We start from the raw sequence: 17,865 nt of genomic DNA, 5'->3' as shown, positions 1-17,865 counted from the left end.
CATTAGTGGCAGACGTTCCACAGTGTGAACTCCCTCTTGTGTTCCTTCAAACACCTTCTGGAAGAGGTCAGCTTTTTAATATCTGTCAGCCTGGTGAAATTCTATGTTATAATGTTTAGCAGTAGGTCTGTTTTTCCTTCTGAGCAGAAATGTGCGTTTTTCTCTGGAGTATCCATCTCCAGTGTTTACAGTGGGTGTGTGTCACTGTTAGCAAAACACACCATTTACATTCATCTGTCCAATGCACTGTAAACATGTACAGTGAATCATTATGAAACCAGAATAATATTGGCATATTCCACATGTCTTAATTGGAAAATGTTCCATTTAGATAAAAGAGTAACTGAGTATTTCCAAATTTGATTTCCAAACTCAAAATAATTTATGAATCCAAGAAGAAATTGATGTGTTACAGTTAAGAAAAAGTAGTGCAAAGAAATGATCAATATTACAAAACAGTATGTAATATAAAGTTCTAAATACATCCACACACAGACACACACACACACACACACACACACACATATGTGTACACACCTAAATATGCATATTAATACACTCTTTTAAAAAGCAATCATAACAGCAAAGTTGTGCAATATGTACTAGACAAATATTGTCAACATAAGTAAAAGAAATATACATGAATAAATGTGGAAAAAACTGGTGTGTGCAGTTATAGTTATGTGGTTCTATGGTGGAATTCTTCAGCCTGAAGGCACCATGGGTAGGACTGATTTCCTGTGTGGTTCAGCGGTGCATTTAGGTGGTATCAGTCTGTCACTGAACACGATATCTATCAAATGCAGAATACTGTCATATTTGCAATAATAGTGGAATAGATGATAGTGTGCACGCAAACACACTCAGCCTTTCAAACATTCTCTGTTGCTCAGACTGCAGTGTATTCCTGGAGATTCCAAACTAAACCAGGGTCGGCTGTGGTTCCAGAGGTTTCTGTTATAGGGATCTTCAAACGGCGGAGTTGTGTGGAAAGTAGCTGTAAACACAGCAGTTCCAGTATGTGGTTTAAACTGACTTCCTGTCACTTACAGGATCCAGTTTAACATTTCATTGTATGTTTTTAAATGCCTGAATGGTTTTGCACCCCCGTACCTTTCAGAGCTTTAACTGTGCGCATTCCAGCTAGAGAAACTCCATCCTCAAATCGCCTGATTTTAGATGTACTAAAAACCAGTCTGAAGGCTACTGGCCCATTCATGCTTGCTTTATGTATGCAAATAGGTACGTACATTTCAAACAGTGTCCAGAGTCTCTGTCTTAATACTCAGATGCGTTCATTGCGTTGGAATGAGCATGTGTCGATCAATCCACCAGAGGGCGCTGCTGTGAATTAACATACTGGCCAAATACCACAAAGAAGAGTAAAGTTTTTTGGGAAGAACAAAGTCAGTAATAACAAACACATGACAGAGGAGGTTTTACTAATGTGGATATTGAGAAGGGTAGTTGTCATAAATATATTGGTAGTTTTTCACTGACTCACACAGTCGCTCTTTGAAAAGTTCGCATCTGCAAGCTCCAAGGGAACGGACAGAAATACGGACGTAATGAATGCAGGGGATGTACAGAATGCTCCGTCCATACACTTCTGTGTCTTTAACACAGACCTTGAATGGGCCTTAAAGGCGACAGGTCACATTCTGCCCCAACAGATCATACTGTATGTACACAATCCACTGAACACTTTAAATCTCTTTTAAAGACACACCTATTTGCACTAGCTTTTAATACAAGTGTGTGACTTATTTGTTTTGTCTTCTGGTTGTGTTTTAGATGCTATTCATCCTATTATTGTGTATCTGTTTTGATCAGCTTTAGTATATCTTATATTTATTCTTATTTTACTAGTTTTAGTATGTCTTTGTACAGCACTTTGCTTTGTTTTAAATGCGCTATATAGCTAAACTTGACCTTCAAACAAAAATGTACAAATGTGGACATGCTGCAGCCTAAAATTCAGAACCTTAATAGATGAAATGAAACAAAATTATTGTTCCATAAAAATCTGATTTACTTGACTGTGTGTGTGCTTAGAGGTTCCTCGTGACACCAGCTGGCCCCAAAATAAAGATCCTTCAGCAACCAATGACTCCTGTCCACACCTGCCAGCTCTGCCAGCTCACACACACAAATACAGACAGTGTGTCAAGGTTGAAGTGAAAGCACATGACACTGTTGAACTCAGACGCCTGCAAGACACGGTGTGGAAACATCCACACACCAACTATTTCACATACATTCCTGTATACCATCTGTATATGCTTATATCAGATAAAAGAATGAGTGTAATTTGTGGATTTTAATGCAGAAGGGCATTCCAGATTTTATCAAATAGAGGAGTTTGTTTCATTTACTGTAAAGTCAGACAGAAGGGGTACAGGGCCATTTAGGTAATTAAGTTATTCATCTAAACTGAAATATTTGACTGTAAAGACTTCATCAAACTGAATAAAGGGCATTTTCCCCTCAGTGTTTTTGACGTCTTTCTGAAGGCAGGGAAGCTTTATGATAATAAGCTGAAATCTGAAACCCTGACATTTATCAGGACTGGTGTGGACGCACGAAAACAATCAAAAAGCAGCAAGAGAGCGACAGAGACAGAAGGAGAACAGGGGGGACATTGTGTTTTATCTGTTCTCAGTGACAGAGCGCACACAGCCTCTGTGGAGTGACACTCTGCAGGCCCTTTACACACTCACACACTCATGCGCACACACACACACACACACACATACACGGTTGTACTGCTGCACTGCTGAGGACAGACACACTAGTCATTAGATACTCTGAGTTTTTAGCTCACCGGCCCATAGGCCATGAGCTTTTGAGAAGGCAATTTGTCTGGCGTCATCTTCATCGTCTTCATCATTGTCGTCGTCTTCATTAGCAATTTCTTCAAACATCTTCTCCCACAAAACTACTGGTTGTATTAATTTCAAATTTTATATGTGGCTTCCTTGGGGCAGTGTCTACAAAGTTTCTTCACAGTTTGGAGTTGTCGCATTTATGTATATTTTGATGGGTTATAACGTGGAAATAGTTAGAGATGTCAATATAGTTACTATTGAGCACTGATAGGAAGTCATATATGAACTTTTTTGACTTATTTTTTCTTTATTAGTGACTCAAACTTTCTACACTTTAACTACTTTTATTCTGGAGGCATTTTACATGTACGTGATCAGCAACTCAGTCAATACAAAAACTGACAATTTGAAGAACTGAAAGCATGCACCTTTTGCAAAAACTAAATGAACTGGATATATTTGCCAGTAGGGCTGTACGGTTGATTTAATCATAACAGTCTGTGGAATTACATAATCACAAAAGACTGCAATTTAAAGGTCCAGATGTTTGAGAATTTAGGGTGTTGTAGTTGTACAAATTGACTAAATAAATAAATAAATAAATAAACAACCTCTTGTGATATTTTGACACTAAGTAGATGATACTGTGTAAAACTTGAAAACAAAATAAAAATGAAACAAAACAAGAAAATTAAACTCATTATTTTTTTTAATCCTAGTTTAAGTAGAATTGAAATTGCAAATCACAGTATTGTCCACAATAATTACTATTGATTTAGCAGCCATAATTTGCAACCTGCAGTATGGACAAACCAAATTGTTTACCCAGATAAAACCCATTGGAAAGTGGAAACAAATACTCATTGCAGCTCTGTCTTATTACTGGATCATGAAAAAGAAGCATAAAAACCAAAGTTAAGTCCAGAAACTGCATGGATTTTTGGTTTAAGATTGCAGTTATGACCCATTACTAATATTTCATTATGCTCTATGCCAGTGTTTTTCAACTTTGGGGTGGGGACCCCACATGGGGTCCCCTGGATTTCAAATGGGGTCGCCTGAAATTTCTAGTAGTTTATAAAAAAACAAACAAACTTACTAATAAAAAATATATGGTGAGTTGAGAGAGACAATCACAATCCATAAAAGACATGAAAAACTCTGAAGCTGAAACTGAAGCACTGTGGTACTGTTTATCTTTCAAATGTTCATTGTGGTCAGTTTCAGATGCTGCAGCTCTTTCATAATTCAAAGTTTGAGTTCTTGTTTGTTCAGTATTAATTGTCAGCCTTGTAAATCCAAGCTGGACTGACTGTACATATCCTGACCAAGGAAAATAAAATTCTCACTTTGCGCTGTAATCTACACCTGGCTTTTCTGCCTCCGTCCACAATAATATACATTATATAGACTAAATGTCGTCTAAAATTAATGATTATTTGCAACATAGTATAGCAAACTATTACATGATCAAAAACAAATAAATTTCAGCAAGAAAAAAGCCTCAGTTTTGAATGTCTGGGGTTGCCAGAAATTTGTGATGTTAAAATGGGGTCATGAACCAGAAAAGGTTTGGAACCACTGCTCTATGCCCTGACAGGCCTCTACAGATGAGATGAGCAGGGATCGTCTTTCATGTTTGTAACTCTCCTCTTTCTCTTTCATTCTTCTCCCTTTGTTCCTCCTCCTGTCATCTTTTCCCATGACTCCTCTGCGTGCAGATCGACCTGGAGCCAGAAGGGAAGGTGTACATTGTCATCGACCTATCAGGATCTTCCAGTGAGGGTAAGCGTTAAAAAGATCCAGTCAGAGCATCTGAATCTAAATAACACAAGATCACAGCTGTTACATGGTTTGAAACTGTTGTGTTTTCTATCTAAATGACACAAAAGAGCTCTTGTGTAATCACAACAGAAGCTTTCAGCCTAAAGTGTTTTTAATGTGTTCATGTCTAGTGTTTTTTTAATTCCTTTGGATTATCTGATGATGAAACTACAGGCTTTGTGCTTTAGTTGGGTTGGATATCACCACTGGGGTTTACATCAAGACAAAACAGAAAAAAGCTATATTTAGATGATTTTATGTGCATTTTAGCTGATATTGCTCAGTTGACAGGCTTTCTTTTTTTTTTTTTTTTTTCATTTTGTTTTTATTGAAAAGGGTGACAAAATATCTCCAGCATTACCATTCATACCGATGTTATCTATTAGAGCCCATTTCAGATTTCTTATTTTATACACACAGAAGTGTAAAAAAAAACAAAAAACTAACATATGAACTGGGTGCTTAGAGTTTCGGTATTTCTCACTTAAAAAACAACCATAGTGTTACATTACCTCTGGGTTCTTTAAACATTACACATGCTTATGCAAAAAAAAATAAAACAAAGAATAAATACAGGGAGATTATAAAAAAGAGGACATTTTTAGAGGAGTAGTTGACAGGTTTTCAAATTTAAAAAAAAGTTAGCAAGCATGTTTCAAGTACTACAGTTTATCCACCATGGAGGAAATGTATAACTGCATCGATGAGCCATAACATTCTGACCACTGACAGGAGAAGTGGTTATAATATTATTTATATTATAAGATAATATTTCATTATAACGGTTCCTTTCACTGGATTGGATATATTAAGCAAACAGTAAACATTTAGTCCTTGAAGCTGATGTGTTGGAAGCAGCAAAATGACCAACATAATGAACTGAGTGACTTTGACCAGGTCCATATTGTAATGGTGATGACTGGGTCAGAGCATCTCCACAACTGCAGGTCTTGTTGGGTGTTCCTGGTCTGCAGTAGATAGTACTGACTAAAAATGGACTAAGGAAGGACATCCCAATCTGAGGACCACTGATCATCTGTGGGAGGTGTTGGACAAATAAATCTGATCCATGGAGGTCCACCTTTCTACTTCCAGGACTTCATGGATCTGCTGCTAACATCTTGGTGCAGATCCCACAGCACATCTTCAGAGGTCTGGTGGAGTCTAGGCCTTGGGTCATGTGGAAAAAGGGGAACCTATACAATATTAGACAGGTGGTAATAATGTTAGGTTCCTATAGATGCTCTATTGGCTTAGATCGTTGTTGTTCTTTAAATAGTTTTGGTAGGTTTTAACCACTCTACACTGGGAATGAACAACAAGATCTGGAGATGCTCTGACCCAGTGATTTCACCATCACAATCTCTTACCCATTTTGCTGTTTCCAACACATCACCTTTGAGGTTTACATAAGGTTATGACTGATAAGTGTATGATTGATGCTAATTCAGTATCAAATGATTGAAGGTATAAAATAAGTGGACATAGCCACTGTGATGTCACCCAACGTTTTGAGTCAAAATTGGATTTTGAATCACTGCCATCATGGTTTTTGGAGCCAGAAGTGACCATATTTGGATTAGAGGGTGGAGCTGGGGAAGAGTGAGTGTGAAACTTGCAAAGCTAACACCAACTACACAATAGTGTCAACTCCATGTAATGTGAAAATACTGTAACTGTAGAGCAGAGGTGTCAAACTCATTTTAGTTCAGGGGCCACATTTGGCTAAATTTGATCTGAAGTGGGCTGAACCAGTAAAATAATAAACATAATATATAAATAATGTCAACTCCAAACTTTTCTCTGTGTTTTAGAGTGAAAAAAGTTAATTTACATTATGAAGAGGTTTACATCTACAAACTATCCTTTCCAAAGATGTGAATAACATGAACCAACTGAAAAAATAAGTGTAATTTTAACAACATTATGCCTCAGTTTATCATTTACACATGTACATTTCAACTTACAGTTCACAGTGGATCTACAAATACACAAAACATTTAATAACAGATGGAATATTGTTAAAATTGTACTTACTTCTCTTAAGACATTTCAGGTTGTTCATATTTGTTCAGGTTATTCACATTTTTTGCAAAATTATACTTTGTTTGAGTGTAAATACATGAAAATATTTACATTTACAAAGAGAAACATTTGGAGTTGTCATTATTTCTTTGTTATTATGATAGTATTTTACTGAATCATGCCCCCTTGAGATTGAATTGGTCTGAATGTGGAACCTGAACAAAAAGGATTATTATTTTAGTGTAATTTTTGCATTTCACAAATTCATCCCAAGGGCCGGACTGGACCCTTTGGCGGGCCAGATTTGGCCCCCAGGCCACATGTTTGACACCTGTGCTGTAGAGTATTTGATGGACCATACAATGCAAAACCCAATTAATGCTACATTTAGCTAATGTAAGTAAATGATGCTAACAGGCCAGGCTGTTAATTAGAAAAGGATCACCTGCAGCTGAAGTCCCTTCCGATGGTGTCCCATGAGACCTTATGTTAGAAAGAGATTATATTACAGTCGGTGGTGAGAAACAAGTAACAACAGAAAATCTTTTGATCCTGTTTGCACTATGTCACCATTGTCACCATTTTCACCCTTTATTTTTGTCAGTTTACAAGTCAATAAATGTGCAGTTTGTTGTAAAAGTGTCGGCGTATCAGAAAGAATATACATGAACGCCTCTACATATTCTGCAACACAAAACTTATACTGATTTTCATCTTTTTTTTATGACTTTTCCACGATTCCCGAAAAAATACACCATGGTAATTTTAGTGCTGGTGACTTGTGAAACTAGCAATAACTATTTCTACAACAAACTGTATTTTACTGATGTGTAAAATCATATTTTGATTGACAATTATTAGTTGTGTTGTTGATGTGATCAAAAAAATATTTTTCGCTCTTCCTTGACCACTGTTGCTAATATTTTTCTGAAATATGGTTCTGTGGCGCACATTAACGCTGATAAACTTCAGATTCAGTCAATGTTGATCAGTGATGGTTCTTATCACTTTTATGCATGTGCTACTGTCAAGTTTTTATTTGGATGTAATAAAAGTTTAGTCCTTTCACCTAGATACCCCACCAGTTTTGGTAATGAATCATGTTAATCCATTAATATTGTAAGAAAATGTTGCAGGAACAAACTCTGATGTAACATAGCAGTTCATATGAAAATATAGCAACGTACTAAACATATGTCCCTACCTGAAATATACATAAAATGCACTCATATAGCTGAGATTACCATATAAACTCGTTATCTTGTCTTCACACAGATAGTATAGCATAGCATAGCATAGTATAGTATAGTATAGTATAGTATAACATTTAATGTAGTGTAGTATAGTATAGTATAATATGTAGTAGTATGTGTATATCAGACTGTAGTGTTTCTCTGGCAGGTGTGTATGTGTGTTTTGCCTAAAATGCTTGTGGTTTCACAGTAAAAGTAAAAGCTGCTTGCATGTTGAGTAATACTTCCTCTTCCTCTTCCTCTTTTTCACTCTTTATATTCCTTTCATTTCACTTATAAACTCTCTGTCCTCTGATATACTAAGGTTTCAAGTAGTGGCACCAGCTTTAAAAGTTATGTCTTAAATGAGATTTGGGTTTTAATTATTGAGACAATTTACAGTCCATATCTTCACATATTCTCATATTATTCAAACTGACTGGGTCACTACTGTCACGCCAGCATTAAGGAAGTGAAGGGCTGTCTGATGGGAATTAACACAAGTCAAGAATAGAGCTGGAACTATTAATCAATTGATTGACTCAAATCAATTAAGAAAATTATTCGATTCAGTTCAATTACAGAATCAAAGGTTCGTTTTCTTAAATTTGCCGCCAATAAACATTGGTTCCGCTGTTGTGTTTCACACGGGTGCTTATTGTGATGCACATGACGCAAGGATCAAAACAAACAAAAGAATAGACGAGGACAAAAAGGCAGAAAATGTCTATATGTTCACTTTTCTACATTGGAACCATCACTTGCATGTTAAAATTATTAAGCTTAGTTTCACACAGACATTAAATATATTTGGCTTTATTATTGTTATGATGATGATGATTATTATTATTATTATTATTAGTAGTAGTAGTAGTAGTATTTTTTTTTTTTTTTCAGTTGTATTTTAATTCCATCTTAAGTTGTTAGTAAGTTAGATACAATTGTGTTGAAGGCTGCAGTACACAGGTATTCATGATCATTCATTCATAAATAGGTATTTTTATATATACTGTTATTGTTGTTATTTCTGTATAGATACTTTTTATATATCCTTTTATTTTTATACTTTTTGTGGTCCTTTTATCTGGTTCTGGAATGAACGACCAGTTGTTGTCTTTTTCACATATTTAGTATTTTTTTTCAGCTAATCAAATAATTGTTTAATCAAATTAGATTGAAGAAAATAATCTAGCTGCAGCTCTAGTGAAGAATTAAAACTTCATAACCCCACATACATAAAATAGATTTTTTTTATCTACTTATCCACTTATTAGTATCATTAGATGTAGTGATAAATTATCAGTTTTTTTCTGACACCAGCAAAAAATGACACCCCTTGCCTTTGTCAGGGTCTGATCTCACATCATTACTGGGGATGGAAACTGTGAAACTGGGTCCAATTTGGAATCAGAATCCTCCATTTCCAACGTTATCATATGCTTTTAATGATGTGACATGTCTCATTGACCAGAAATGAGCAGTCCTCTTTTCTCTCCGCAAAGGTTCCTTCATGTCGAAGTGGGTGTCAGCCTTTACAACTTTGGTGAAAAGATAAAGCAGACTTGTCCTTCTGGCGATAAAAAAGCTGAATGAGAGTGAGTGACATGAACAGTCAGGAAACTTTGTTCTGTCTTCAACAACTGTGATGTCAGCAAGTAACAGTAACGTTCAGTAACATCTTTCCCCTTCTGAAACTTGTGCTGATTTGCTCAAACTGAAACTAATCAAAGCTAATCACTCAGCTGTATTGTTTTTTTTTTTTCTTCTTTTTCTTTTTTAACTTGCCCGGCATCTTAACAGCACAATGGTAGTCTGGCTGCCTTTTTTTTTAAATAAAGTATATGAGGCTCACTTGGATAGTCTGCTATCTTTATTTTGAGTTTCATTGAACCACATTTTGATGCCGTACCTGACATGAAGGAACAGGGGGGAGGAGAAGAAAGGTGGGGGAAGAGAAGGAAAAAGTGAAGGGGGGAGAAAATGGAAGAAGAAGGTGTCGAAGACCCTCACAAGAAAATATCAACAATACTAACAATAACGACCATGGTGATAATTATAATGGTAACAATAACTAGAACAAGAACTGAGTAAACTGGGCAGGAAGTTGAAGAGGGAAAAAAATTATAATGAAATAAATAAGTGAGACCTATTAAATGAGAAATAAAATATAAGAAAAGAAAACATGAACAGGATATCATAAACAACTAGAAGCACTCAGAGAGCGCAGACCTCCGCCAAGGCTGATCAGTGGCCCCCCCCGTGGGCCCCCCCACCCCCGATCACCACCAAAATTTAATCATTTCTTCCTTTTCCCATTTCCAACAAACCCTGAAAATTTCATCCAAATCTGTCCAGAACTTTTTGAGTTATGTTGCACACTAACGATCAGTGCCCCCCCACCCCCGATCACCACCAAAATTTAATCATTTCTTCCTTATCCCATTTCCAACAAACCCTGAAAATTTCATCCAAATCTGTCCATAACTTTTTGAGTTATGTTGCACACTAACGGACAAACAAACAGACAAACAAACAAACAAACAAACAAACAAACCCTGGCAAAAACATAACCTCCTTGGTGGAGGTAATGACAGCCCAAATAATACTAGTAACAAATCCACACATCATTTGTTCACATTAGGGATGTAATGATATGAAAATTTCATGTCACAGTTATTGTGACCAAAATTTTCACGGTTATCATTATTATCACGGAATTGTTGAAATATGCTCAAAATGTTCAAAAAGTACTTATACACACACTAAAATAATGTAACCAAGTTGTATTTTGAAAAAAAGAAAAAAAAAAAAGCTAATAAAATAACATGCACAATGTACTTTCTGTGGCAGAAACATTCAAATATTAACATGTAAACATCAAACATACAAATGTGCATTAAAGATGGCACCTTATGGCCAGAGATATCTGCATTAGGGGTGAGAATTGGTAGGATTTTATCAATATTTATGCCATGGTCGATTCTGTTTACCAATCCAATTCCTTATCAATTCTCCTATCGATTCCTGAGTGTTTTTTGAGTGGAAAAAAAAAGGAGTTGGACAGGTCATAGTGGAGCTTGTTTGACCATATACATATCAAGTTTTCTAGTTTTCTAAGTGCAGTAATTGAGCACGGTTATCATGATAATTAGAATTAAAACAGTAACACTAACCATCGGAAATTTTACTGCGGTTTATCGTTATACCGGAAATGGTTACATCCCTAGTTCACATTAATCTCTCGTGACAGAGTGACTGCATCAGAGTAAAGCAAAGACACTGAGGTGCAGGTATTGGTTTTATTTTAGTATTTTAAGACATGTAGTTGCACCGATACCTTATAGGCCGAGGTTTACATGGCATAACTAATCCGACTGTGTTATATAGTGTTGTTCAGTAACTAACAGAAAACGAAAGTTAGTGTTTGGACTTGTAAGTGTTAAAACTCTCTTCATACTAGAGCTGCACAATATATTGTTTGAGCATCGTCATCACAGTGTACGTGTACGCAATAATCACATTGCAGGTCCTGATATGTAGGAGGCAAATGAACTCAACATGTTCTCATCTAATTTCAACCTGGGTACCTGACACACTCGGCACACAGCGATCCACCAATCACAATCATTGTTAATCAGTTTGCCAAAGCAGACCACGCCCCTGCACATGGAGTGAGTCGCTGGTAACAACATTGAAAAACGAGCAACGAACAAGAGAAAAACAAAAAATGAAGACTTGGTGCCAAAAAGAAAAGCAAAGTCAGTTATCTGGAATTATTTTGGCTACAAAAAGGATGATACTGAAACACGTGTTCTGTGTCGATAGTGCCTTGCACCTGTTGACACGAGAGGAAACACAACTAATTTGTTTGACCATTTACGTTGGCACCACACAGCTGAGTATTTTTTCATATCGCAATATATATCGCAGAGTTAAAAAAAATCGCAATGTCATTTTTTTCCAGTATCATGCAGCCCTACTTCATAGATGATGAAGCAATTGTATTGAAAATCTACATAGGTCTATTTTTTTTGGTAAATGACATACTGTAGCTGTTAAAAGGCCTGACAACAGCATGAAAATGCCCGGTGGAATTAAACAAGAACACTGATGACTGTGACGTACAGATGTAATCACACCACAGCTTTGTCACTGTATGTGGAACCCTGTGTGAGCCTTGGAAATGTGGAGAGAGCATGAGCATACAGAGGAACCTCCAAGGTCACCAGACAGACAGACAGGCAGACAGACGTGTGTTTATACAAGCGGACCTGTCAGGTGAACAGACTCGCTGTGTGTCTACCTCTGTTACTCAGCACAAACATTCATCTACAGCACATACGTGGGTTTAGCTGTAATATTCAGTAAAGCCTAAATGTTCTTTGGTGGGAGGACTCTCAAACAGTTATGAGCATTTTAGAGGACACCACGCAGACCGATTAAAGACAAGACAAGACCCTACAAACAAAGTAAACTGTAAAAGGATAACACGAAGCATCATAACGGAAGACAAATCTGTGCTTTTTTTCTTCCACCACTAACACGTACCTTGTGAATAATAAAGGGGCAACAAATACAGCTTCAAATGACACCAGTGCATAAGGATATTTAAGTTTAAAACCACTTATGATTACTAGATGCTGGCTTCAAATGTTTAATGAAGTTTAATGAATTACAATATCATGCTAGCTATGTTAGCTAAAGTTAGCATTATTCATTATTGCCTCATATGTAGCCACTCACCTCACCTGCTAATTAGTGTGTTTTTCATGTTACATGAAGCTGACATAAGTGTTAATAAATCTAACCATTTGTGTACAAATTTAGCAAGTGTCTGAAATTACTTGGCATTTAAAATAATATTTCCTCAGTACCTTGTGGTGGCAAAATAAGTAGCTAAATTAGCAGTGATGCTAGCTTGTGGATGTCATCCCTTATTTTTGTTTTTGTAATTATGTTTTTATTATTATTTTTTTTCAGTCATCCTTATCTTATCTTATCTTATCTTATCTTATCTTATCTTATCTTATCTTATCTTATCTTACGATTACTAGATGCTGGCTTCAAATGTTTAATGAAGTTTAATGAATTACAATATCATGCTAGCTATGTTAGCTAAAGTTAGCATTATTCATTATTGCCTCATATGTAGCCACTCACCTCACCTGCTAATTAGTGTGTTTTTCATGTCACATGAAGCTGACATAAGTGTTAATAAATCTAACCATTTGTGTACATATTTAGCAAGTGTCTGAAATTACTTGGCATTTAATATAATATTTCCTCAGTGGCTTGTGGTGGCTAAATAAGTAGCTAAATTAGCAGTGATGCTAGCTTGTGGATGTCATCCCTTATTTTTGTTTTTTGTAATTATGTTTTTATTTTTTTATTTTTTTTCAGTCATCCTTATCTTATCTTGTCTTATCTTATCTTATCTTATCTTATCTTACGATTACTAGATGCTGGCTTCAAATATTTAATGAAGTTTAATGAATTACAATATCATGCTAGCTGTGTTACCTAAGTTAGCATTAATCATTATTGCCTCATATGTAGCCAATCACCTCACCTGCTAATTAGTGTGTTTTTCATGTTACATGAAGCTGACGTAAGTGTTAATAAATCTAACCATTTGCGGAAATATTCAGCAAGTGTCTGAAATTACTTGGCATTTAATATAATATTTCCTCAGTAGCTTGTGGTGGCAAAATAAGTAGCTAAATTAGCAGTGATGCTAGCTTGTGGATGTCATTCCTTATTTTTCTTTTTTGTAATTATGTTTTTATTCATTTATTTTTTTTCAGTCATCATTATCTTATCTTATGATTACTAGATGCTGGCTTCAAATGTTTAATGAAGTTTAATGAATTACAATATCATGCTAGCTATGTTAGCTAAAGTTAGCATTATTCATTATTACCTCATATGTAGCCAATCACCTCTCCTGCTAATTAGTGTGTTTTTCATGTTACATGAAGCTGACGTAAGTGTGAATAAATCTAACCATTTGTGTAAATATTCTGCAGGTGTCTGAAATTACTTGGCATTTAATATAATATTTCTTCGGTAGCTTGTGGCGGCTAAATTAGTAGCTAAATTAGCAGTTCTGCTAGCTTGTGGATGTCATCCTTTATTTTTCTTTTTTGTAATTATTTTTTTAGTATTTTTTTTCAGTCATCATTATCTTATCAGCATTTTACATCATGTACATAACTTCTATGTATGTAAAGAAAAATAAACAAAAAACAAAACCATACTTGTAAAGGAGAGTATCGACAGAAATAGTAAAAACATACACAGCAACCCAAAATACAGGTAAAGGGAAATAACAAGTATATTTCTCATTCCATTCTTTCCTTTCCATTCTTTTCCCCTGTATAAGATGTCATCCCTTATTTTTTAACCTTTTTGTTTTTTTCAAATGCAGTTACTTCTGGCCCCAAAAAGCAAAGACACAGACTCAAGACTTCCTGATAGTAGTTTGATACAGCCTATGGGTGTGAACTACAGGCAAGGCAACGGAAACAGACTGCAGCTGGAACAGCAACCAACTGATCTCCTGACATACTCATCTTTTTTTTTTCACTTCAGCCTTTAACACTGACTAAAACTCAAATAGTAAAATAAGCTTTTACAAAATTGTCATATTTTGGTTTGACATCACCTCTCAGTGAAGTGAAGATGCCTTAAAATCATTGGCTCAGATCAATAAAAGCTTGCTGCAAAGTATCTTGATAATGACAATAAAGCTGTATCCATTACCAGCATGTCAGCAATATCTAATGGTGTTCAGATCGGGACTCATTTTAGCTCTGTCTTTTCTCCACTTAATCATCCTCTTTCTGTCATGCCCAAGCCAGATATGACGCTTCAGGAAAAAAAAAAACTAAAACACTTTACACTAAAACAACAAAGCCGCTTTTTTAATTCACCTCTTTTTTTTTTTTTTTTTCATTCTATCAGAGCTTTTATGAGAAATGTGAGTGTATTTGCATGTGTTAATGTGCCTGCAGTGTGCAGAGTGTGCAGTAGATTATGTGTTATGGAGACAGAATGGAAGAAGAGAAAGTCAGAGCAGGAGTTAACCGGAGGTTGACAGAGGGGGGAGGAGGGTGATAAATTGATTAGTAAAGTGGAGTGTTCGCTAATGGACCGGTTACATCATCGAGAGAGACAAAGAGGCACACAGACCAGTTATTAGGACAAGGACGTGTTACTAGAAATAGACATTTTTTTTCCTGCTTTCACTTGTAGTTGTTGTCTTTGTGCGCATATGTTTATGTACCTACATGTGTGCATTTGTGTGTGATGTGGCTTAAATTGCAGTCATTACTTAAATGTGTTTGCATTGCCGAGAACACATGGGTGAACTTCCAGGCCTGAGAGCTGCAATCGACCTATTAGGTTTTACCCACGCAAACACGCACACGCATGTCTCTGTGGCTGTGTGAGGACAGGCATTGATCTCATCTAACCCTAAAACCAGGTCTGAGTTCTCATCAGGACTGACCAGTTGGTAGAAAAACTACATAAATCTGTCCACTTGACCTTACAAAGACCTCCAAACACATGTGATATTTTAATCTGTGACATTAAATAAGTCATGTTTCCAAATGTGATCCAAGTTGATTTTTTTTTTTTTTTTTTTTTTTTGCCATATTACATAAGACACATAGTACAAAAAAGTCAAAAACAGAATGAAATGATAATCTTTGTGTACACTGATACAGATTTATTCTTCCTGTTCAGTCAGGTCACCACAATAAAAGACTGTGATGGTGAGGAAAAAGTGTTTAAAATACTGATAGATAAAAAGATATTGATCCTTAGGTGGGTGTTTTTATTAAGATTAAGATTCTTTATTTGTTGGTATGTAGATCACACATGTAGATGCACCACACACTGAAATTGGCCTTCTGTGTTTAACCCATCACTAGAACACACCACACACTGCAGACTAGGAGCAGTAGGCTTGTCATATCAAGCGCCCAGGGGGTAAATGGGGGGGTTACGTGGCTTGCTCAAGGGCACATAAGACAATAACTTTCTGCTTGTCAGGGGAATCCAAGTGGCGACCCTTTGGTCACAACCTGAAGGGCCGATAAGATATATATTTAACTATATATGGCACAGGTGTCAAACATGCGGCCCGGGGGCCAAATCCGGCCCGTCAAAGGGTCCAATCCGGCCCGTGGTATGAATTTGTGAAATGCAAAAATTACTCAAGATATTAATGGCGTCAAAACCATTTTAATTCAGGTTCGTCATACAGACACATACAGTCCAGTTAGATTTCAAGTGGGTCAGAACCAGTAAAATATTATCAAAATAACCTATAAATAATGACAACTCCAAATTTTCTCTTTGTTTTTTTGGTGTAAAAAAAGCAAAATTACATGAAAATGTTTATATTACCAAACTATACTTTTATATAAAAAAAATTTGAATAACCTGAACAAATATGAACAAATGGAAATGTCTTAAGAAAAGTAAATGCAATTTGACCAATATTCTGCCTGTTACTAAATGTTTTGTGTGATTGTAATGCACATGGGTAAATGATAAACTGATAAACTGAGGCATAATAATGTTAAAATTGCACTTGTTTTTCTTAAAACAATTCAAGTTGTTCATTGTAATTCAGATTTTTAAGGAAACTTTGTAGATGTAAACCTGATCATAATATAATTTTACTTTTTTCGCTGTTATTATTTTACTGGTCCGGCCCACTTGAGGTCAAATTGGGCTGAGTGTGACCCCTGAACTAAAATGAGTTTGACACTCCTGATATATGGGATAAAGCCCCACTGCAGGGACTTCATATATTTAAAGATGCCTGTGCATAATCACCTGCCAAAACCAGGGATAGAACCAGGGACCTTTAGGTCTTCAGTCTAACGTTCTCTCAACTGGGCTATTTCGGCCATTGTATGTGATTCAATCAGTATAAAAAAGTCTAAGTAACCCTTTCAGAGTTTCTTCTGATTCTGCATGTGTCTTGTGAGTCCCTAAACTACTCCACTCTAATATTTGTACCTGTACATCCAGACAATGATCACCTCTGTTTCAGCTGCTTTCTGACCACGTAGCTGCTTTCTGAATCATATAGTGTTGTTACACTGAGGCAAGATCCACATCTCCACAGCCTGAAACTGATACAACAACATAGAGTGTGGCCATTTTATGTAACACTAATTTATTACACCTTAACTAGGGCTGTTAGAAAACATCGGTTCTGCAATATATCGCGATATTTCATTTCACAATACTGTATCGATATTAAAAAGTACTGTATTGATATTTTTAGGTATTTATTCAAATGCAGATATTGTGGAGGTTCATTTTTGTTTTTCTTTATTGTTCATATTTTATTTATTATTATTTAGCTCTGTTTTATTAAATAATGATTATTTGAAGTATCCTAAAAGCACTTTTTACTGACTGAGAGGCAGCTGGTAGTTCCTTTGTTGGGATTGCATGAAATTAATGTTCTGATGTTAGTTCTGAACTAACAGAATATGAACGTTTGAACAGGATCTTAAACTGTAATGTCTGTAAAACATAATTTAAGTTTGAACACAGGAACATTTTGTGATATAGCATTAGATCCTGTTCTGATCAAATAAAAATGTGTTTAGTATTTGTGCATATTTCTGGTGTAATTAAATTCTTCCAGGAAACAATCATTTTAAAAAAAGAAACAAACAAAAAATTGCCCTATTAACAGTATCATGATATGTCATGATATATCGTATCGTGATCCTAGTATTGTGATTTGTCAGATTCTTGCCGATACACAACCCTAACCTTAACAGATCAAAGTGTCTTCCCATACACACACAAATTAGATGTGAACGGCTCATTAAAATGACATAGTACCGTCAAATGGCATGTATCAAATAGCCACCCATGTTATTTCCTATGTACAAGACCCACACTGAAGGCACAAGTGAACA

The 17,865-nt window shown here is 35.8% G+C and overlaps 1 protein-coding gene across 1 annotated transcript in view; it reads left to right on the top strand.

The window, feature by feature from the left end:
• LOC115434115 (protein kinase C epsilon type-like) overlaps window positions 1-17,865 on the top strand; it is a 168,258-nt gene that overhangs the window by 54,380 nt on the left and 96,013 nt on the right. Inside the window, exon 2 of the mRNA XM_030155812.1 lies at window positions 4,550-4,613. Coding sequence (XP_030011672.1) covers window positions 4,550-4,613 — 64 coding nt within the window. The remainder of the gene's footprint in view (window positions 1-4,549; window positions 4,614-17,865) is intronic.

This window comes from Sphaeramia orbicularis, chromosome 15 (assembly GCF_902148855.1).
Source record: "Sphaeramia orbicularis chromosome 15, fSphaOr1.1, whole genome shotgun sequence".
Classification (NCBI taxonomy): domain Eukaryota; kingdom Metazoa; phylum Chordata; class Actinopteri; order Kurtiformes; family Apogonidae; genus Sphaeramia; species Sphaeramia orbicularis.
This window is presented reverse-complemented; position numbering and strand designations above follow the sequence as displayed.